At 38.9% G+C, this 25,342-nt stretch overlaps 1 protein-coding gene across 2 annotated transcripts in view; it reads left to right on the forward strand.

Annotated features, from left to right (window-relative positions):
* CHD7 (chromodomain helicase DNA binding protein 7) overlaps positions 1-25,342 on the forward strand; it is a 206,207-nt gene that overhangs the window by 60,614 nt on the left and 120,251 nt on the right. For both annotated transcript variants that reach the window (XM_083361196.1, XM_083361195.1), the window contains exon 3: positions 11,171-12,999. In XM_083361196.1, the coding sequence (XP_083217322.1) occupies positions 11,335-12,999 (1,665 nt within the window). In that variant the 5' untranslated portion in view covers positions 11,171-11,334. The remainder of the gene's footprint in view (positions 1-11,170; positions 13,000-25,342) is intronic.

The following is a 25,342-nucleotide window of genomic DNA, read 5'->3' on the forward strand; positions in this document are numbered from 1 at the left end:
TGCCAGGTGCCAATGTACTGCAGGTGGTACCCGTACCACTGGTTGAAAAGCCCTGCTCTACGTAACTGAGCATCAAGACCGGAGTCCAACTTGGAATGAATCTGATCAACTTTATGCATTTCTGTGTTTTGCATATTCTTCATAGCAGCCCTGTAAGTGAAACCCCAAACCACCTTCAACCAGGAAGTGGTTCATCTGAAACGGCCACTGGGCAGCTGTCTGTGGCTACAGTAGGGGCATATTGCCCCCTCTTACTGCCACAAAGTGGGCCTTAATACTGGCTTTAGTCTGTGTTTGATTGAGTGCACTCCTCATCAGCTTTCAGTAGGGTTCTAGACATCTCTTCTCCAACTTTATCTCTCTTATCTTCTCTGTAAACCAGGGGGAATTTTAAAAACCCTGCACAATCCAACCCAAAGCCCTGACCACTCCCTCATTCTTGTTCAAACCATACAACAGACCCTCTGGAATAACTGCAACTTCCTTCTGAAACTAATTAGACTCACTAGTCACCTAATTAACTAAGTAATTGATTAATTAGATCACTCACAAGATTTATCTTTGATAAATTCAGTTCTGATAATTAGCCATTGTAACTGGATCCTCCTTTATACTTTTTATACTGTCTTTGAGTCATTTACCACTTCATCACTTCTGTAGGATTTGTGACATTGCATCAACTTATCCAAAATCCTAATATATTCATATAATCATGGAGTTTAAAATATTCCAAGTAGAGTTTCCTGATCGTGTTTATATCAGTCTCAAGGATTGATCCTGCCCCCTGATTCTGTTTTTCACTTTTCGTATTATAGTTGAAAATTGAACCAAAAAAAGAAGTAACCATGCCGTTACTTTGTTACCTATTACCATTTTGCCATTTTTGCAGAGCAGGCATGTCAAACTTGTGATGTCACGTGACGTCGCATGACGTACTGCAATTTTTCCCCCCATTGCCGGCAATGGGGTGGGCACGGTTTTGTCATGATGCATCAGGCCCACGGGCCAGCAGTTTGACATGCCTGTTGTAGAGCAATTGGTATTTTTTCCTTTTCTTTTTTGTTATTCTTAGCATCCTTTGCTAATCTTGGCTCATTTTAAGCTTTCATTTTTATTGAATTATTACCTGATAACATATCATGAAACAGCAAACTCCTGGAAAAAACATATTGATAATAACACAGAAAATAACTGAATCTGCAGCAGGTTATACCAGAAGGGATAACAACAACAACTCTATCTGAGTTTAATAATAGTAATCCTGTTAAAGCACAATCTTAACTTCTCCCAGCCTGTAATTCCCAATAACTCTTCTTGTAGTAGCATAATCTTAATTCGTTTTACAATACACAGCAGCCCCATCCCGACCCACTTTGAATGATCAATCATCCATTTGGAAATTTCAAGTTTTTTGGGTGTGTGTGTGTGTGTCATAGAACGACAATTACTCTCAGCTTAGCCACAGGGGATGACACTGTTGATAATTCATTGTTGAGTGTTTCCTCTATACTTTTTTCTTTGGAGTGGTTGTGCAGATGATACAGGGCTGCTTGAAATAACAGGAGCAGGTTGGCAGACTGCCTGCACAGCTGTTCCACATGTCACTTTTAAACCTGCCCATCTGCCAACTGCACAATATAGGAAGCAGGTTCTCGAACCCCCACTATAGTAAATGGAATCCATTGTGATGAGCATGCACAACCTTCGGCGAATGAAACAAACGTAACTTCAGTGATTTAGTTCAAGAATCCCTGATGTCTTCAAGAACTGAATTCACTTCTTCTCTTGAATTGTGAATCTCTGACTTGTTTGCAATTATGCTTTTAAGATTTTATTTAGAAGCCACACCAATTTTTAGCTCCTTTTCCTATTACTCTTCTACTATGGGATCCTACTTACCACTTTTTGTTTATTAAAACTTTTTTAAAGTATAAGATATGTGATTAACAAGATTTACATTTAATTTCCCTGAAATGAAGATATCCAACAATATATAGCCATTTTCCTCCAGAGCTTCAGGTATTTTCACGTCTTCAAATAAGACTTCAATAAGATTAGTATCAGGTCAAGTATAACTGATTTGACGCTTATGCTTTTTTTCATCTTCTGAGGAAAAAGACATACGTACTCATACAGTCCCCAGTCCTTGTGTTACATCAATTTAAGGATGGTTAAAAGTTACTACAATCTTAGAAACAGTGACTAACAACCTGTACTCTCATTTATGACTCTCATGTCACCCCTGCAATCATGTGATTTCAATTTGGATGCTTGAAAGCTGGCTTACATTTATGACTGTTTGCAGTATTCTTTGGTCACATGATCAAAATCTGTGACCTTTTTTGCAGATTTCTGGTAAACAACACCCATTGGAAAAGCTGGATTTACTTGATGACTATGTGATTTGCTTAACAACCATGGTGTTTTGCTTTACAACTGCCATAAAAATTGTCATAAAATTGGGTCTGACTCAACTTGCAATCACAACAAATCAATGATGGAAATTCCTTTCCAAATTTTAGTCATAATTTGAGGACTACTTGTATACCCAGTTTGATGTACAATAAAATGAGCAAAGTAATACTTTTAATTTAATGGGAAGAAAAACAACATAAACATTTCCAGGCCTTTCCCTGTTGTGCTTTTATAGCAGTATAGAGCTTAACAACAACAACAATATAATAACAACAACAACAACAATAAAGTTGGAAGGGACCTTGGAGGTCATCTAGTCCAACCCCCTGCTCAGGCAGGAAACCCTATACCATTTCAGACAAATGGCTGTCCATTCTCTTCTTAAAAACTTCCAGTGTTGGAGCATTCACGGCTTCTGGAGGCAGGTTGTTCCACTGGTTAATTGTTCTAACTGTCAGGAAGTTTCTCCTTAGTTCTAGGTTGCTTCTCTCCTTGATTAGTTTCCATCCATTGCTCCTTGTCCCATCTTCAGGTACTTTGGAGAATAGCTTGACTCTCTCTTCTTTGTGGCAGCCCCTTAGATATGAAACACTGCTCTCATGTCACCCCTCACCCTTCTCTTCATTAAACTAGACATACCCAATTCCAGCAACTGTTCCTTATATGTTTTAGCCTCCAGTCCCCCAATCATCTTTGTTGCTCTTCTCTGTACTCTTTCTGGAGTCTCAACATCTTTTTTATATCGTGGTGACCAAAACTGGATGCAGTATTCCAAATGTGGCCTTACCAAGGCATTGTAAAGTGGTATTAATACTTCACTTGATCTTGATTCTATCCCACTGTTAATGCAGCCTAGCACTGTGTTGGCTGTTTTGGCAGCTGCAGCACACTGCTGGCTCATATTGAAGTGATTGTCCACTAGGACTCCAAGATCCCTCTCACAGTTACTACTATTGAGTAAGGTACCACCTATACTATACCTGTACATTTGGTTTATCTTGCCTAAATGTAGAACCTTACTTTTTTCACCATTGAATTTCATTTTGTTAGATAGTGTCCAGTGTTCAAGTCTGTCTATATGTTTTCCTATAAGGAATTACTTAGATTGGAAGGGAATGATTGGCAACTTAAATCATTAGAGGAGTTAGGACAAGAAAACATAAGTTACTCTTGGTTTCAATATACTCAATTGAAAGCTAGGTGGAAGTTGGATCAGAAGGTTGGCATCACAATTACAGATGAAAATTTAGTAAAACAAATTAGAGATTTAAATTGTGCACATATAAAGAGGATATATAATGTTTTAATTGAGTTGGACTCAGAAACGGAATTAGTTAAAGATTGTATGATAAAGTGGGCACAAAATATTCAGGAACCAATTCCGCTGGATACTTGGGAGGTAATTTGGGTTAGAAATGTTAAATTTACTCAGGCTCAAAATTTAAGAGAAAATTTTTATAAAATGTTTTATAGATGGCATCTGGATCCCAAAAGGTTGTCTAACATGTATCCTAACTTACAGTCTAAATGCTGGAGATGTGGTAGTTTAGAAGCCACCTATTTTCATATGTGGTGGACTTGTAGAAATATAAAAGCTTTTTGGGTTAAAATTTGGTGGAACATTCAAAAGATTTTTAAGAGAAAGTTAAAGTTCTCTCCGCAATTGTTTTTATTGGGTATTGTTGTAGATTGTGATGTTAAAGAAACCAATTTGATGTTGAATTTGATAACAGCAGCACGGTTACTGGTGGGACAATACTGGAAGAAGGATAGTTTGCCTACTATAGAAGAATAGGTGCTTAAAGTTTCGAAGAAGGAACAAATCCGGTGAGTTAACAGAGAAATATGGAACTAGAGACAAGGAAGAGAGAGAGCCCCGAATCACGAGATCCACAAAAACCAGAAATAAGTAAGATGAAGGGAGGTGAGTGTAGTATTATGTCTGTGAATATTAATGGATTGAATTCGCCAGTGAAAAGGCGGAAATTTTTTAATAGGCTTATTCACCAACAATTGGATATCGTGGCAATACAAGAAGTCCATATAAAGGAACAACAAAAATATTTGTTAGTACAACCAAGAATAGGGAACCTATTCGTTTCCTTAGACCGACACAAGAAAAAGAGAGGAGTGGCACTATATGTAAACCCAAAATTGACTGCAAAACAAATTTATAACGATAAAGAGGGTAGAATACTGATAGTCGAGGTTATAATAAATCACAGGAAGGTCATGATGGTAGAGATATATGCCCCAAACCATAACCAAGAACAATTTTTCAAAACACTTCACAATAAGATATGTAGCATTGATTATGAGGAGATTTGTTTAATAGGAGATTTTAATGCTATCCTAGATATAAATTTGGATTATATGGGAAAGACGCTTAGGAAAAAGAAGAGAAGAACTCTACCGAGATCTTTTCTCAACTTGGTTGAGGAACTAAATATCCAAGATGTCTGGAGGGAAAGAAATCGTAAGGCTAGACAATATACATATTACTCCAACCGACATAACTCATGGTCTAGAATAGACATGGTATGGATGACGAAAGAAATTAGTTCAGAAATAGATGAGGTACATATAGCGACAGGTACTTGGGCAGATCACAATCAAACTTATCTGGAAAGGTTCCAAAAAAATACCCAGATGGACGCTTCAAAGAGCAATTTTAAAAGAAGACGAACTCAAATCTAAGATGGAGAGAGAACTAAGTTTTTTCTTTAAGGAAAATAAAGCTATAGACACCTCAGTACAAAACAATTGGGATACAGCTAAGGCAATGATGAGAGGGGTAGCGAGGGCATATATGGTATATAAAAATAAGGGGAAAAGACAACAACGGGAAAGATTAGAAGAGGAATATAAGAGCTTAGAAGTTACACTCCAACAAGATCCACAAAAAGAGAATATCAAGCAATCTATGGATCTGATTAAACACAAACTTAACATTCTAGACAAAGAGAAATTAGCACAACAATTGAGAAACACGAAACAAAATTTTTTTGAAAATGCAATTTTCAAAAAATGCCGGTGGCTCGCATATAAATTGGGAAAACAAAAGGGGAAAAACTGGATTCACGAACTACGAGATGAGGAAGGGAGAATATTCCACCAGGAGGAAAAAAAAAAATTATAGCCCAGGAATTTTATGAACGTTTATACAAAGAAGATAGTCAGGCAAGTGTGGAGAAAATGGAGGAATATTTTCAAAGAGCCAAACTACCCAAGGTCACAGAAGATACCAGAAATATGTTAAACGAGGAAATTCGACTATCTGAGGTGATAAAAGCTATTAATGCACAAAAGAATAATAAAGCATCGGGACCCGACGGTCTTCCATCAGAAATTTATAAAGAATTACAAAATATCCTAGCTCAACCCCTAGTGGAAGTATTTAACGCAGTATTAGAAGGCGCAAGGACGCCTAAATCTTGGCTAGAGGCAAACATAACCCTTATCCTGAAAGATAACACGGACCATACATTAATCCAAAATTACAGACCCATATCACTTCTTAACTCGGACTACAAGATATTTACATCAATTATAGCGGAACGATTGAAACGATTTCTGAATGATTTCATACACGCAGATCAGAATGGTTTTCTCGCTAAGAGACACACTAAGCACAACATTAGAATAATATTAGATACATTGGAGTACTATGAGTTACATAGCGAACAACAGATGGCATTACTTTTCTTAGACGCCCAAAAGGCATTTGACAATGTTAAATGGTCTTTTTTGTGCCAACAGCTTAGCTTTATGAATATGGGTGAAAAATTTACAAATATAATTAGGGCAATTTATGACAATCAGGAAGCAAAAATAATTATTAATGGGGAAGCATCTAGCAAATTTCAAATTCAAAAGGGAACACGGCAAGGCTGCCCCTTATCACCATTGCTGTTTATATTGACTCTTGAAGTATTAACGAGAACTATAAGAAACGACCCAAAGATAAAAGGATTAACCATTAAAAAGGAAACCTTTAAATTGCAAGCTTTCGCGGACGATCTGGTTTTTATTATGGAGGATCCATGTCAGACGGGACCAAAGCTATTGGAAGAATTATCTAAATATGGTGAGGTTGCCGGACTGCGAATAAATAGAAATAAGACCAAGATGATTGTTAAAAATATGACCAATAAACAAAAAGGTAATCTGGCCGGAATCATGGATATAGAAATAGTCAAGAAAATAAAATATCTAGGGATTAACATTACGGCTAGATGCACTTCACTCAAAAAGGATAATTATGATAATGTAGTGAACCAAATAAAAGGTGATCTGGAAAGATGGGGAAACCTAACACTCTCATTATTGGGAAGAATCGCTGTCATTAAGATGAATATTCTGCCTAAAATCCTGTTTCTGTTTCAGAATATCCCAATTCAACTCGACTCTAAATTTTTTCAAAATTTGGATAAATTATCACTAAATTTTATTTGGCAGGGGAAAAAACCAAGAATTAAATTGAAATATTTACAGGACGCGAAGGAAAATGGGGGTTTTGGATTGCCAGACTGGGAATTATATTACCATGCCGCGGCCCTGAGCTGGATTAGAGAATGGGTAATCTTGAGAAATAGAAGACTATTAACTTTAGAGGGTCACGATTTGCAATATGGCTGGCATGCTTTCCTATGGACGGAGAAACAAGGTCTTTTCTCGCATTTTCAAAGACATCGGATCAGGCAAGCGCTACTTAATACTTGGAAAAAAATCAGATCTCACAATTACACCAAAATACCGGTCTGGCTATCCACCCTTGAAGCGATAGTTCACCCAAATCTGTTTGATTTGGGTAACATAATCTCATACAAGGATATTCTGAATGAGGAGGGGGAATTGAAACTTAGGAATGAACTAGAATTACAAGGTATAAAACTCGATTGGTGGGCCTACTTACAAATCCAATCGAGATTTAGGAAGGATAAAAATGAATGGGGGATATATACCTCTGAAACAGCATTGGACAAAATATTATTGGGACCGGACTCTAAACAAATAAGGAATTTTTATAAATTACTTTTGGGATATAAGCTGTTTGAAGAGCAAGTGAAAGACCCCATGTTGACCTGGGCTAACAATTTAGGACATAACATCGACTTAGATACTTGGCAAACAATTTGGGATAGAAATAAAAGGATAACACTGGCCTCATCGTATAAAGAAAATTTATTTAAAATGTTTTACCGATGGCATCTTCCCCCAGCCCGCTTAGCAAAAATGTACACAACAGCATCTCCCAAATGTTGGAAGTGTTCTGAAGAGATAGGCACATACTTCCACACGTGGTGGTCTTGCAGTAAAACACAAAAATTTTGGAGAATGATTTGGATTTGGCTGAAAGAAATATTGAAACAAGATTTGGAGTTTAGTCCAGAACTTTTCTTGTTGGGAATCACGAAAGAGAAATATCCTAAAGATGTGCTATACTTAATGATCCATATTATCACAGCAGCTAGAATATCATTTGCGCAAAAATGGAAAAAGAATGAGATCCCAGGAGAAAAAGAGGTTATTAGGAAAATTTGGGATTGCGCTGAAATGGACAAATTAACTTTGGAATTAAAGAATAAAGATCAATCAGACTATTATAGAATTTGGAACAAATTGTATCTTTGGATGGATAAAAAGAAAGGTCTCTATTAGGTTTTACAGACTAGCTCACTGTTTTTAATATTGTGGTATTCCACCGATTTGTAATCTAAGTGTATTTAAGTGTATTTTTGATGTACATATATACATGTATATATATATATTTAAACATTGTAGACAAAAAGGTTTGTCAGCTCGCTGGTACTGTGTCCAATGTTTTTAAATAATACATTTAATAAAATTAAAAAAAAAAAGTTTCGAATCTTGCAGAAATGTCTAAGATTTCTGCTCACTTGAAAGATCATTCACAGGAAAGATATATTTCAGTTTGGAGGAGATGGATAGATTATATTCAGAATAAATATGGGACTAAAAAGTTCCATTTAGCTTATGAGTAGATTTTAAAGGGATATTGTTATTAATTTTAGTGTTAGTACTTTGTATGTATCTATGTTAAAGGGGAGTTAAAGCACATTATGAATTTGGTTAATTTTATATTATGGATAATCTTTAGTTAGAATATGATTATTATAACTATAACCCTGTATTTAGCTCTGGGAAGTGGGGAGGAAGTGGGGTGGTTTGGGGTGGGGGGATTTGGGGATGTACTGTAAAATCTTGTATTTGTAAAACTCTTTAATAAAAAAAAGTCTGTCAAGATTCTTCTGTATCTTAAGCCTATCTTCTGGAGTGTTCGCTATTCCTGCTAGTTTGGTGTCGTCTGCAAATTTGATGAGTTCCCCATCTATCCCCTTGCCCAAATCATTGATGAAGACGTTGAAGAGCACTGGGTCCAGAACAGAGCCCTGGGGTACCCCACTACACACTACCCTCCATGTAGATGCAGTTCCTTTGAGGACCACACGCTGAGTACTGCCAATGAGCCAGCTACGAATCCATCTGGTGGTGATGCTATCTAACCCACATTTTTTCTATCTTATCAAGTAGTAGGTTGTGATCTACTTTATCAAATGCCTTACTGAAGTCCAAGTAAATTATATTCACAGCATTCCTCTGGTCTACTAATTTTGTTACTTGGTCAAATAATGCAATAAAAATTGTCTGGCATCATCTGCTTTTGACAAACTGATGTTGGCTTTTAGTAATGACTTTGTTTGCCTCTAGGTGTTTGCTGATTCGTTGTTTGATTATCTTTTCCAGAATCTTCCCAGGTATTGAGGTCAGGCTGATAGGTCTATAGTTTCCTGGATCTATTTTTTTCCCTTTTTTGAAGATGGGAACTACATCAGCTCTTTTCCAGTCCTCTGGTAGTTCCCCAGTGCTCCAGGATCTTTGAAAATATAGTTCAGTGGTTTTGAGATCACATCTGCCAGTTCCTTGAGAACCTTGGGGTGTAATCCATCTGGTCCTGGTGATTTGAACTCGTCTAGGCTGGACATTTTCTTGCCTATCTTAACTTGTGTTTCTAATCTGTTTTTTATGATACTGTTTTTGATAGGTTGGACTGTTTTTTCCCTTTGTGTAAAGACAGATGCAAAAAATGAGTTAAAGAGTTCTGCTTTCTCCCTGTTGCTTGTCACCTTCTTGCCACTTTCTCCCACTAATGGACCAATCATTTCCTTAACTTTGTTCTTGTTCTTTACATGTTGAAAGAAGCTTTTTTTGTTATTTTTGAATTTGGTTGCAGGCCTTAGTTCATTTTGAGCCTTAGCTTTCCTCACTTCATCTTTGCAGGCACGGGCTATTTGCTCATATTCTGCATCAGTTATGTGCCCCTCTTTCCACTTTTTATACTTGTCCTTTTTATCTTTTATCAGAGAGTTTTTTATGCAGCATGGTGGTTTCTTTTGACAGCTGTTATTTTTCTTCTTTGTTGGTAAGCTTGGGACTGCTATCAAGTATATACCTGATCATTCACTTTAGATAATTCTTTGTTTACATTTAATTTTTATTAAAAGAAATGTTTACATAAGATTAAAAAACTATGGAAAAGAAAAGTAGAAAACACATGAAAGAATAAAAGAAAAATGAATGGTAACAAGAAAAAAGAAAAAAGAAAGATCTATAAAGAAGTGACTTTTGACTTCCTTCGGAACAGCTACAAACATAGTATAGACTTGGACTTTTGGTAAAGGAAAAGGACTAGAACTCTATAATACATTTCTTGTCTCCTTTATTTTCAAATTATTTTTTTTATTTTTTTTGGTCTTCCTGTGCCAATAGTTTTCTTTTAATCAAATGAATTATTTGATCATACTTAGGTGAAATTTTCCTAGTTATATAGAGGTGGAGTTGCAAATCAGAAGATTATAGTTTAAATTTACTCTGCTGAAAATGTTGAACAAGCTTGAATCTTTTGATGTGAACTTTGATAGATGACCTAAGGCAAGGGTGTCAAACGGGCAGTCTGTGGGCCGGATGCTTCATGTGCAGGCCATGCCCACCCGAACTCTGCAAAGGCAAAAAACTTCACAATACATCACGTGACGTGATCGGGTTTGACACCCATGACATAAAGCAACATACAGTTTCTCAGCCTCAGTTTTCTGCATCTATAATAATATGGGAATAATGTTTTGATTTATTTTTACGTAGTTGTTAGGATTATATATGGGAATACTTGAAAGTTCTAACCTGGTAGTTTCTTATAGTACTTTAGTGCTATATTACTAAAACCAGTATTTGTTTGCAATTTAGTTATTTATCAGATCAGATTTACATGTTAGTCAAATGACCAATAAATTGAGGGAAATATATATTGGGGGAACATAACCATAAGCATTTTCCAGATCAAATTGTAATTTATTGTAATCTTTACATAGGGTTTCTCTTTACATACCTCAGGAAAATAAGGTTAAGGACATGTTGTTAGTAACTAGAGTATTTTCAGGATTTTGTTCCACAATGGGCTGTTTGCTTATATTCATGTATTATACTGCCTGCCGTGCAGCTGCTTCAGCTGTCTGTTTTGTTCTTTTGTTCTGTCCAGGAATGGAAGATAAGAAAGTATAGGTAGTGGATTAATGTAAGATTACTGTTTCCTGCCTTTTGAATTTCTTATATAATAAATTTACCTACCTGGGTAAAAAAAATTAAAAGCATCTATGTTATAAATGTAAATCTCTGATATCTATAATTATGACTTGGTTTTTTAGTTTCAACCTATATTTGTATTTCTTTATTTTAGGATTGGTAACAAGCTGCCTGACACTCCATGGTCCACAAAATTAAGGAAATATGGAATGACATGAAGGCATTTGGTTGAGGACTAAGGCTCTGAAGAAAAACATATTGGTGAGGTGAAGCACAAACTAGTATTCTAGTTATAAGGCACTGCATGCTGCAACAAAGATGGCAGATCCAGGAATGATGAGTCTTTTTGGAGAAGATGGGAATATTTTCAGTGAAGGACTGGAAAGCCTAGGTGATTGTGGATATTCTGAAAATTCAGTAAACTCTATGGGGCAACAAATGCCTATTGATCAAGGATTTCCCTCGCTACAGTCATCCCTTCATCATCCTACAACCAGTCAAAATCAAGCAAAGTTGACCCACTTCGATCACTATAATCAGTATGAGCAACAAAAAATGCATTTAATGGATCAGCCCAACAGAATGATGAGCAGTGCACCTGGCAATGGCATAGCATCTCCTCATTCACAATATCACAATCCTCCAGTTCCCCATGGTGGAGGTACTGGTAGTCAGATGGGAGTCTATCCTGGTATGCAGAATGAAAGACATGGACAACCCTTTGTAGATGGCAGCTCTATGTGGGGGCCAAGGGCAGTACATGTGCCAGACCAGATACGAGCACCATACCAGCAGCAGCAACCACCACCTGCCCAGCCACCACCAACACCATCGGGACCACCTGGACAGGGACATCCTCAGCATATGCAGCAGTTGGGAAATTACATGGCTCGTGGTGACTTTTCAATACAGCAACATGGTCAACCCCAACAACAGAGGATAAATCAGTTTTCTCAAAGCCAGGAAGGTCTTAATCAGGGAAATCCTTTTATTACCACCTCAGGACCTGGCCACATGTCTCATGTGCCCCAACAGAATCCAAGCATCGGGCCTTCTTTACGACATTCAGTGCAACAGTTTCATCATCATCCCCCCACAGCTCTCCATGGAGAATCAGTAGCCCACAGTCCCAGATTCTCTCCCAACCCTCCTCAACAGGGTGCCGTTAGGCCACAAACACTTAATTTTAGTTCTCGGGGCCAGACAGTACCTTCACCTACTATAAATAGCTCAGGGCAGTATTCTCGTTATCCTTACAGCAACATAAATCAGGGATTAGTAAACAATACAGGGATGAATCAGAATTTAGGCCTTACAAATAACACTCCAATGAATCAGTCTGTACCGAGGTACCCAAATGCCGTAGGGTTTCCATCTAACAGTAGTCAAGGACTAATACACCAGCAGCCCCTTCACCCTAGTGGCTCACTTAACCAAATGAACACTCAAGCTATGCACCCATCACAGCCTCAGGGAACTTATGCTTCTCCACCTCCCATGTCACCTATGAAAGCAATGAGTAACCCAGCAGGTACTCCTCCACCACAGGTCAGACCTGGTAGTGCTGGAATACCAATGGAAGTTGGCAGTTATCCAAATATACCCCATTCTCAACCATCTCACCAGCCATCTAGTGCCATGGGAATTGGACAGAGGAGTATGGGCCCTCGGAATATACAACAGAATCGACCATTCATGGGTATGTCTTCAGCACCACGGGAAATGGGTGGTCACATGAGACCAAATGGCTGTCCAGCTGTTAGCCTTGCTGATCCACAAGCAATACAAGAACGATTAATATCTGGTCAGCAGCATCCCAGTCAGTCGTCTTTTCAACAGCAAATGCCAACATGTCCTCCCATGCAACCTCATACGGGAATTCATCATCAGTCTTCACCACCCCCACCACATTCTCACCATCAGCCTTGGGCACAGCTTCACCAATCACCACAGAACACACCGCAAAAAGTGCCTGTCCTTCAGGTAGGGAATATATTGAATAAAAATTAAATGTAATGGACCAAAATAATGCTATTAATTTGTGATGATGCAGCTGTTTTGTTTGTTTGCAAGCTCTTTTATGGAAAATTGCATATACATTAGTGAATTCATCTAATCTATTTTGATTGTGAACAAAATTAAGTTACAGTCATATTTATTTAAAACCACATTTTTTTACTCAATTGATTTTTTGCATATTGTTTCTAAATGTTTTACCTTTCATGCAGGATTGTAATATAAATAAGCATTTCAACCTGTAAAGTCAAAAAAAGTGGCAAAGGAACAGTTAAATAATCTCCTGTAAACTCAATTGTATCATGACAGGGCCATATATCCAAGAAGGAGTTCATTTGCCACTAGTAGTTTTTAGTTCCCCTTCCTTGTACTTATCTTTTTTTTTAACTGAAACAAACAACTGATACTTGAACTTGTTTTCTGCTTAATTTTTGTCCTTTGTGTTGAAAAGCCTAAGTGAAAATGCTGTCTTCTATGTTTGGAACTGTTTTGGCTGAAGAATGGTGCAATCATATTTCATGTACATCTGAGGGAGAGGAGGTAATAGAATAAATGATAAGGGGAAACATCAGATTTGGAGAGGAAAGGTGAATAATACATTGAATAGGGAAGGGAATGATGACAAGCCATATTAAAACTGGAATATTCCCTGCATCACAGGATGCAAGATTTCTAATATTTGGGATGCAATATATAATGTATAACTTTAGAGAATATAAGTCCTGCTCAAGACCTGTAAAAAAGAAGGAAAGTTTCACACCTTCCAAGTCTAACTGAAAAAAGCTACTAGACTCAAATCTGCTTTTATTCTGAGACTATAATTTGATATCACTAAGGATTGATATTAATTTGCCTATTTATTTGAAACATTTATGCTTTGCCTTCAGCCCGGAAGACCTATAGATATTTTGTAATATAATAATAGTCAGATCTCCATCATTAGGTTTACATACTAAAAGTACACAACACAGGAAAGATGGAGAAAGATGGTGAAAATAAGTTGAAATAAGACGGTGAAAATAACACTAGTCACTAAGGTTTCATTGTTTTTATGAAAGAAATGGGTCACTCAAAATTAATAGCCCCCAGCTCAATCTACCCCAAAACCCCTCCCAACAGCAGAATCACCTTAATGCCTCTGCTGCTTTTCCTCATGTTGGCTAATGTCTTATGATATGTTGAAAGTTTCAGGTTATTTCTCTATAAGCAGTGGCTATATTTGGAGCTCTGTTTAAGAAAGTTGTCTCAAATTCTACATCTCATGGGACTAATTATAAAGCATTGTTAACTACAAAAAAACCCTTCTAAAATAGGGAAATTATGCATGGACTAAAATGAATTTCCCATTGTTACTTCAGATACATGATTTATATAAATGGAACTGAGATATATTTAGTTTAAGAATTATATCTGTTTAAAGATTTCTAGTAAAGGTCTACTATCTCCGACCTAAGCAATCTGTTCTACTGTTGAATAGCTCTTACCATCAGATAACAGCAAACTGAAAGCTGCTTCAGCTCATTATGTCTTGTCTTTTTCTCTGGAATACTTCTGAATATTTTCTTCTCTCATCTTTTCATGTTATAGATCTTCAGATACTTGAATATCATTATCATGTCTCCTTGCAGTTCTTCTCAAGGCTAAACATTCCCAGTTCCTCCTATTCCTCATATGGTTTTCCTTTATACCCCTCATCAGTTTGATCACTCTTTTCTAGACATACTCACATTTAAAGATGCAGTGTCCAGAACTAGGCACAGTATTCTAGCTGTAGTAAGACCAATGCGAGATAAAGAGGAATTAAACTTTTTCTTGATCTTGACCTATACTTCTGTTTATTCCATCTAGCATGACTTTTTTTGTAGTTGCAGCTGCCCATTATAATGACTGTGCTTCTTGTTCAGTCTTTGATGTAAGACTTTGTAAGACTCTCTTGAAATTCATCTTACTGTTTTTGTTTCTTATTTCAACTTTTCAAGATGCTCTTGAATCTTGACCCTGTCTTCTAAATTGTTTGCAATCTTATCTAAGTTTGTGTTATTTGCAAATTTGATGAAGTCAAATTTGAATTTGACTTTGAATTTGAATTGCACCTGGAAGACACCATCTGACACTTCAGTTTGCAGAGGTATTGATATATACTAGTTGAGTATGATTGTTCAGCCAACTCTGTATCCTTCTAATAACACCATAATCCATTACCTTTACTAGAATCTCATGGATAGTTTCTTGAATGCTCTGCTGAAGATATGGCATTCCTACAGTTAAGTAAACTGGCCATTCAATCAAACAAGAAAATTGGGTTAGTTTGGCATGATTTATTCTTAATAAATCCACACTGTCTTCTGCCAAACATTGGATTTTTTCCTAAATGCTCACAAACTAGCCACAAGTAGTCCTCACTTAATGGCCAGACACTTAACAACCATACGAAGTTACCAGAGGATTTTAAAAAGTTTCTTATGATCCATTTGCAAGGTTAATACTGCTGCAAAGCACACACACATACACAAACACACATAGTGATGGTCACGTGATCACCTTTTAGGTGCTTGGCAACTGTCCTGTCCATGCACTCATACACCAAGATAGTTTGAAGTTTTTATTGAGGCTTTGCATGTCCCTTAATGTTATTCCCCAGGTCCCACTCACATGAAAACACAAGTCCCAGTGAATCAAAGTCACAAGCAACACAAAAGCTAAGGGCAATGCATAAGTCCGCAAATCCATATGCAAGGTCCAAAGTCCAGATCCAAGTACAAATCTGAGCGTGGCATATGAAGCCAAAGTTCAAGTCCAGAATCCAAAATGCAAAGTCCAAGGTCCAGTCATGAGGTCAGAAAACAAGGCACAGTTCCAGAATACAGCAAACATGAAGTCAGGAATCGTGCATATCAGGGAAGTGAAGAGCTGTCTCCAACGTTGCTTTGCTTCATGCGTTGGGTTATGTAGCTGCCAGCTGTTGCAATTCATTAGGAGGGACAAGGCTGCTTCCTTGAAGTAGTCTTGTTGACCTCCACTGTGCCTCCCTCAGCTCGCCCTGCATGCCCTAGGATCTGGCAGAGAAGGTAGTTCCTCATCTCTGCTAATTGACTGCAGTTGCGCCTCCTCTTAGCTCCTTGCTTCTGGCTGGCCATCTGAGCTTCCCAGCTGCAGCTGTGTCTCTTCTCTCTCGTCTTCAGGCAGGCACTCATTCAGTCACTCCCCTGCCTGCCCTTCTGAAGTTCCTGGCCCCTCTTCCTCCTCTTGCCTATCCACTCCTGGTATGGAGTCTCCTGTGTCTCCCCAACGCTCATCCACACCCCTCTCTGAAGTCTCTGGAACCAGCTCATCCTCATCATCCAAGCCAGTGTCCAGTGAAGCCATTGCACCATTGGACCCATTTACAACTGGGTGAAGCATCCCACAGTCATATGATCACAATTTGTGATCTTTTTTCTGTCAGCAAGTGGTAAAAATACATCCAATGGATAGGCTGGATTCACTTATCAAAGATAGTGACCCACTTAATGACCATGTGACTTGCTTAATGATCATGATGGCTTGTTTTATGACTGTCATAAAATGACTGTAAAATCAAGTCAGGTGGCATGGTGACCCACTTAATGACCACACTGATTTACAACCAAAATTGTACGATCAATTGTCATAAGTTGATCTCTTTAATAATCTCTTTCAGAGTTTTGTTCAGTATCAAGCTCAAGTAAACTGACTAATAGTTTGTTTTCTGACTACAGGAACAATAACAATAATTTATTAAACTTGTAGACCACCTGACTCAATTACTCTGGGTGGCTCAAAAGAAAGAAATTGCAATAAAATAAATGAAACATAAAAATTAATGATAGAAGATAAAAGATGCAAAATGCAGCATACAAATGGAATGAAGTGAGGACTCTACTCTCACTCTGCCTTACTAAAGGCCTGGATAAAGACCCATAACTTCACAGCTTTTTAAAACAACAGCAAAATAGAGACCATCCAGATTTAACGGAAAGGTGCACATCTGGTATCCTTGTTTAATCAACTGTGGAGAGTACCAATCCTTCAGGATCAAATCAGCTGTGCGGATACTGTGTGAGACAGGAGGTCCCTCAAGTAATAAGCCCCTGTGCCTGTGGTGGCGAACCTATGGCATGTGTGCCACTGGTGGCACGCAGAGCCCTCTCTTTGGGCACGCGCGCCATTGCCTCAGTCCTAGGCTTTCAGCTGGGTTTTATAAAACCTTTTCACTTTAGGCCTCCACCACCATGTGAAAAAAAAAGGTTCAATCAATCAATTTCAACTACTCCTGGGGGGAAAAAAAGATCTCACAAAGTTGGAATTGATTGATTGAACATTTTAGTCCCACCCAGTCTGCCGTTACCACCGCAGCCATGCCCACCCAATAGGCTACACCCACCCAATTGGCCAACCCATACAATGGGCTACGCCTACCCAATATGCCACGTCCACCTGGCACCCAACGATACATAAGTGGGTTTTGGGTTGCAGTTTGGGCACTCGGTCTCTAAAAGGTTCGTCATCACTGCCCTATGCCATGTAGGGCTTTATAGATAAGAGCCAATGATATCTGCCTTTCTGTAGTTCTTTGACTGCTTTCGAATTATGTGCTGTAGAAGATTCTTGAGAGTCCCTTGGACTGCAAGGAGATCAAATCAGTCAATCTTAAAAGAAATCAACCCTGACTGTTCTTTGAAAGGACAGATACTAAAGCTAAAGCTCAAATACTTTGGCTACTTAATGAAAAGTGAGGACCAACTGGAAAAGACCCTGATGTTGGGAAAGATTGAGGATAAAGAAGAAGGTGATGGCAGAGGATGGGATTGTTAGATAGTGTAATTGATGCAATGAACATGGTGTAATAAGATGGAGGGTTTGTGTAACTGTAAGTTGGGGGTGGTGGCATGAAGGGAGGCTCAGCCAATCTCAATGTATACATGGTTGTACTTTGACAATAAAGGTTCATTCAATTTGGGCAAACTTCGAGAGACAGGGTTGTGTAGGGGAGCCTGGCATGCTGTGGTCCATGGGGTCACGAAGAGTCAAAAGACTTCTCAAATGCAGTTGTTCTGGTTTTTGACTTAAATTTAACTATGAGAGCCAGGTCCTCTTTAACCATTCCCCTTAATTTCCCAGCCTCTCCTTTTCTCAGTTGTTCTGCTTAGTTCCATTTGAACATAGTTCTCTTTTGGGGAGAAGACTGAAGCAAAGTAAGAATTGAGGAGCTCTGCCTCTCTATATCACCTATTACTATCCCACCTTCTTCTGTTCCCTTTTCTTCCTTTTTATTGCTCATAGCTTCCCTTATAGTGGCGAGGCTTTTTTTGTACTTCTTTCTTTCCACAGATACTTGCTACTTCCTGGTAATGAATACATCTATTTTCCACTAACTGTCCCATATCTTTTTTAATTCTTAGCTCTGCCAGAAGCTTTGTATCCAGATTACTTCCTTTCACTTGCTTTTTTCCTTTACTGAGATAGTGTGCATTCATACTTCCAGTATATTACTTCTGCCAAGTTAGGACCAAATTGAGGTAACCAAATCTCCTTGTCTTTTTTTTTTTGCAATCTTCTGGAAAATGAAACAATCAACAAGATCCACTGAAGAATTTTTCAGATCTTGCAGGCTTAGCCAAATTGATTTTCCAACACATGTTCAAGTTGTTCAAACCTCCTATTATTATTGTAAAACAAATTATATAAAAAGGGTATAATTCTTAAGCAAATTTCAGAAAATTGAAAAAAACTGATTTACAATAATTTAGAAATATGCTTTCCAATTAAAGACTGCTCAGGAATTGTACAATATTTAATCTTGCCAAAACTCTTTTTACTTCTTTTGATTATGCGCATTTTATACAATGTCACAGTTATATTTTGAGAATTTTTATAAAGCAAAAAAGGAAATAAAATGCTGGTTAAGTGTTAGGGAGTGTTAGGGAGAAAGCAATAGAGGGCACAAGGTTAGGATCAGGAATCTCAGCCTTTTTTGAGAACTGGGCATAGAATTTGGAACACGTACATGCCATTTGCAAACGGTTAGCTGCTTTGGTGAATAAGGCAAGTCATAACACTCCCGTTTATCAGAAGTTAAATACTTCCTCTTTTAGGTTTGCAGGCTATTCTTTACTATTGTAGCAGGGCTTTGTTTCTGAGCAAGCATGCATGCTTCTAAACATAGACTTGCAGCTCTCTTTAATTGTGATTTTCAGTAAATTCCTGTGAGATATACAAGATCCAGCAGTATTCTTGGAAATAAAGGTTATGTTTTAGGCTGGGACTGACCAAAAATCTTAATGGCAAATGATAACTCCATATTTCTTGAGTTCAATTTCAACCTACTTTGTCCCATCCAGATTCCTACAGCTTCCAGACACAGGAGCAAGATGTCTAATGCATCACTGGATGGGATGGCCTTGGGTAGCAAATATATAGGATATTTATTGATGGTACTGCATTCCAAATCGACGTGAAATTTTCCAATATCTTTACATTGGTGACAGAATTGGCAAAGTACCAAACCCTGAGGCACTTCACATATTAAAGGCCAAGGGACCAACTTTTCTTTCCTTCTACGAGGGCAATTCAGAAATAAACCTCTGTTTGGTTATCAATGGCAGACACTCACAGATACAGAACTTTTGTTATACACATTAGAAAAGTACAGCATTACATTACTTTTTGACATAATCGCCATTCAGATTGAGGCACTTGTCATAACGTCTTATAAAGTGTGAAATTCCTTAATAGTAGTTGCTCGGCGCCAAATCTTGGCTATGGATGGGGTGATCAAAAACATCGCAAAGGAACTGCTTCACAAGTTCTTGGGTGCATCTAGTGTGTGATGGCAAGCATTAGCATGAACCAACACCACATTGGAAGTGGTGCCATAGAACATCCCACCAAATGTGAAGATGCCAAAGGAGCATTGTTCGACCATCAGTTCAGAAGTCTATTGTGAAGTGTTACAAAAACTCAGACAAACCATCCATAACAAATGTCAGGGCATGCTGACTTCCAGTGTGGTGTTGGTTCAGGATAATGCTCGTCCACACATCACTAAATGCACCCAAGAACTTTTGAAGCAGTTCCATTGAGATGTTTTTGATCAACCCTTCCCCCATAGCCCAGATTTGGCGCCAAGCGACTACTACTAAGAAATTTCAAATCTTGTAAGACGTCATGACAAGTCCCTAAATCTGAATGGTGATTATGTCAAAAAGTAATGTAATGTAGTTTCCTAATGTGTACAATAAAAGTTCTGTATCTGAGAGTGTTTGTCATTGATAACCAAATGGAGGTTTATTTCTGAATTGCCCTCCTATATCACCACTAAGAGAGTGCCTCCCACTTCCAATCCATACAAGTGGCCTGAAGGATACCATGATTGATGGTATGAAAAGCTGTTGAGAGTTATAATTATGTAGAAAACCAGGGAGGTGGCATTGAAGGAAATATTTAGGAATCATTACGCAAGCAAAAAGGACAAAAAGTGATTTCTAAAGTCCTGGGAATAGAGATAGTATTAACAAGATAGTCAGTTTGGCCTCTTCCTCATTCACAGGAGTATAAGAGGGAGGGGATGAAAAGCACAATCAGACTTGCAAGATTATGCTGTTATAACCTATTAATTACATATGAGAATCAGATTGAAGTAATGGCTAAGGCAAAAGGGTAGAATCCAGGAGCCTGTTAATTTTACTCCTGCCTTAGACACAAAACCAGCTGTATAATCTAGGACCAGTTACTCTCTCAGCCCTAGGAAGAAGGCAAGGGAAAATCACTTATGAAAATCTTGCCAGGATTTAAAACACTAAGTTGAAGGGACACAAAGCAATTTTAAAATTGCTAGTTCTAGTCTTCCTGAGAAGTTGATTTTTCGGTCTGGTCTAAGGTACATTTGTACCAAAGGTACAAATACAGATTGGGTGAGACCTGGCTTAAAAACAATAACTGTGAGAGGGACCTTGGAGTCCTAGTGGACGTTCACTTGACTATGAGCCAGCAGTGTGCAGCAGCAACCAAAAAAGCTAATACAATCCTGGATTGTATAAACATCTGCATCTAAATGGAGGGAAGTGTGTAGTGGGGTGCCCCAGGGCTCTGTTCTGGGCCCAGTGCTCTTCAACATCTTCATCAATGATTTGGATGAGGGGATAGATGGGGAACTCATCAAATTTGCAGATGACACTAAGCTGGCAGGAATAGCCAACACTGCAGAAGATAGGCTTGATACAGAAGGATCTTGACAGACTTGAACATTAAGCGCTATCTAATAAAATGAAATTGAATGGTGCAAAAAGGTTCTACATTTAGGCAAGAAAAACCAAATGCACAGTATAGGTGGTACCTTGCTCAATAGTAGCAACTATGAGAGAGATCTTGGAGTCCTAGTGGACAATCACTTAAATATGAGCCAGCAGTGTGCTGCAGCTGCCAAAAAAGCCAACGCAGTGGTAGGCTGCATTAACAGAGGGATAGAATCAAAATCATGGAAAGTGTTAATACCACTTTACAATGCCTTGGTAAGGCCACAATTGGAATACTGCATCCATGATTTAAAAAAGATGTTGAGGCTCTAGAAAGAGTACGAAGAAGAGCAACAAAGATGATCAGGGGACTGGAGGCTAAAACGTATAAGGAATGGCTGCTGGAATTGGGTATGTCTAGTTTAATGAAGAGAAGAACGAGGGGGGATATGATAGCAGTGTTCCAATATCTCAGGGGCTGCCACATAGAAGAGGGAGTCAGGCTATTCTCCAAAGCACCTGAAGGCAGGACAAGAAGCAATGGATGGAAACTAACCCAAGACACAAGCAACCTAGAACTAAGGAGAAATTTTCTGACTGTTAGAACAATTAGTGGAACAACGTGCCTCCTGAAGCTGTGAATGCTCCAACACTGGAAGTTTTTAAGAAGAGACTGGAGAGCCATTTGTCTGAAATGGTATAGGGCAGGGCTTTTTAACCTTTTCATCCATTGTACCACTTTTAGGATATGGCAACATCTGAGTACCACCAATCGCCTAGCAAGGTGTCAAAAATATGATGACCAAAAAGAAAAAAAAGGAAAAAAGTGATGAAGTATAGCTAGTCCCCGACTTACAACAGTTCGCTTAGTGACTGTTCAAAGTTACAATGGCACTGAAAAAAGTGCCCCCCAAGCCACAGCCAAGCAAGACACCTGCCTGCCCGCCCGGTGGTGCTCTTCCTCCTGTCCAAGGTTTTCATTGTTGTGAGCATTTCTGTTGAGGATTGGCAGTGGGAGTGGGGTGGGGGTGTGTTTGGTTTTTATTCTCCCCCCCCCTCTGCTGGGTGGTTGCAGCAGGTTTTGGTCACTTCACATGACCCTGGGACACTGTGACCATCATAAATATGAATCAGTTGCCAAGCATCTGATTGTAAATCACAAGACCCCGGAGATGCTGCAACATTCCAGCTGATCGGCACTTCTTCTGGGCTCAGAAGCGCCAGGATCAGCGCCGAGTTCCAGCTGGAGCCTGGTGCTGATCCTGGCACTTCCACTGAGCCCTGACAGCCCCGAAGAAGCGCTGATCCTGGTGCTTCTGCTGAGCCCTGACAGCCCTGCAGCTCCAGCCATCTCTCACTCAGGCTTGTGCAGTGCTGCCACTGGTTGAGCTCATTCCCCTCCCCTGCTACCACTTTTCTAGGATGATCGCATACCAGGTGCCAATGTACCACAGGAGGTACCCGTACCACTGGTTGAAAAGCTGTGGTATAGGCTTTCCTGCCTGAGCAGGGGGTTGGACTAGACGACCTCCAAGATTCCTTCCAACTTTATTATTATAAACAGAGGCATAGAATCAAGATCATGCAAAGTATTATTACCACTTTATAAACCCTAGTAAGACCACACCTGGAATACTGCAGCCAATTTTGGTCACCTTATCACAAAAAAGATGTTGAGAGTTTGGAAAAAAATCAGAGAAGAGCAACTAAGATGATCAAAGGCCTGGAGACAAACATAAGAAGAATGGTTACAGGACTTGGGTTTGGCTAGTCTAAAGTAAAGAAGAAATAGGGGAGACATGATAGCAGTGTTCCAGTATCTGAGGGGCTGCCACAAGGCAGAGGGGGCCAGGTTGTTCATCAAAGCACCAGAGGAAAGGATGAGAAACGATGGTTGGAAACTGATCAAAGAGAGAAGCAACCTGGAATTAAGGAGAAACTTCCTGACAGTGAGGACAATCAACCAGTGGAACAGCTTACCCCCAGAAATCGTGGGTGCTCCATCACTGGAGATTTTTAAGAAGAGACTGGACATTCACATGTCTGAGATGGTATAGGTTCTCCTGCTTGAACAGGGGACTGGAGTAGAAGACCTCCAAGGTCCCTTCCAGCTCTATTCTATTCTATTTCAGGGGGCTAAAAATAGGAGTAGAATTAGTGTATTATACTGATTTGATTTTGACGTGATTTTTTATCATCAGTGTCCATGTTCTTTCTATCCCAGCCTGAGACCTAAATCTAAATTCACAAAGGTCTAGATCAGGGGTCGGCAACCTTAAACACTCAAAGAGCCACTTGGACTGGGGGCTGCAAAGCCCGTGCACACACACGCAAGGGGGAGAGCTTAGTTGAAGTGTTTAATTAAAAAGAAATAGAGGCTGCTGTGCATGAGTTTTCTCTCTCTCCCTCTCTCCCCCCCCCCCTCTCTCCCTCTCTCCTGGCAAGCTGGCTTCATGTTGTTCTCGGACAAACTGACACACATTCTTATCGTGCTGGCTCTTCTGCCCTGCTTTCTGCTACTTCCTGCGGAGATGCAGCAAAGGCAGGAGCCCTGGCCAATAAGCTTGTTAGCTTCTTGGAGAACAGCGTGAGGCCACTCTCTTTTTTAGAGAGAGAGAGAGAGAGAGAGAGGCGCAAGTGCCCCTCTCTGTCTCTCTGCAAATGGTGGAGGACGACTGGGAGCCACAGGAGAAGGCTGAAAGAGCCACATGCGGCTCCAGAGCCACAGGTTGCCAATCCGTGGTCTAAATAATCTGTTTCCAAGTCATTTTGTATCTATTTTTACCACCCTCTCAACAACTTTTCCCCAAAGAGAAAGTTTACAAATTGGACAATTGTAGTCAAATCTGGCTGGCTGCAAGGATGGTATCAAATAAGAGGAAATGTACCACAGACTCTTTCAAGGCTGCAAGCACCACTCCGGCTTCTAATCAGGTATTGATAATCTCCCAGGTCTAGACAATAATATATCCGCTTCTACTCTGAAGAAGCTGCAAGGGTGGGGGTCCAGAACACAGGCAGCAGACATCAACCTAGAAAACATGCTAGCCACTTCATCAGAGTCCTCAGGTGAAAAGGAATGCAAAACATAACATGGTAACACATCAGATGTGTTTGGATAAATCTGAGTTATCATGCCTCCCTAGACAAGTGCTACTTTGTCAGGGCAACAATGGAGAAGTTGAAATCCTTGCCTCCCTTAACACTATCATGTAGGCCCAAACCTAGGCTCATACCTGTGGTCACTCAAATCCACTTTTTATCTTCTGTATTGATGCTCCAGGGATTATATCTGCAGCTTCCTCTCCCAGGGTTCCTTAGTAAACCAAAAGCCCTATGAGATCACCAAGTAAAGAGAAGCCGCTTAGGGATAATCATATTGAAATCCTGGATTGCCTCTTCTATCTCTGACACACAGAAGACCCAGATTTCAACTTCTAGGGCTAAAGGAGTATTTTAGGAGGGAACTACCCATTCCTGTCTGCAGGCCATGGGTGCAATTTCTTCTATTTTTTTCAGCTTATTGTGTCCTCTTACACATTTCTTTTGCTAGGTCTATAGGTACAGTGAAAATATTTTCTTGGAAAAAATAACGGACAAACCTGAAAAAGATGCAAATCTGAAAAGTATATATATTATAACTTTGCTTTACAGAAGAAAATTCAACAATAAATTCAAGAAAATAAATAATTAAATTAAACCAAACTAAAAGACAATTTTCTAAAAAGACTGTTGTTTCTAATAAATAATATGTTCACTAATTATATATACCAGTAAAATAATAATTCGCCTCCCACTTTTTAAAAAAGGAATAATCTCATTCAATAAATTCAGTACTTTCGCAGGATTTTGTATAATAAAGTACTCTTGATCTGTTCTAACTACTGATAATATAAAACAAATTGGCATAATAAACTACTTTCCAAATATTTGGTTTTTTATTTTTATAACTTTATTAGAATGCTAAACAAGATAAAAAATAATGTTTAGGGTAGAAGAAAAAAAATAAAGAAAAAAAGGAACAAAGCCAAAACTGTAGAAAAAGGGGAAAAATGAAG

Source organism: Vipera ursinii (genome assembly GCF_947247035.1).
Source record: "Vipera ursinii genome assembly, chromosome: 3".
Taxonomy (NCBI): Eukaryota; Metazoa; Chordata; class Lepidosauria; order Squamata; family Viperidae; genus Vipera; species Vipera ursinii.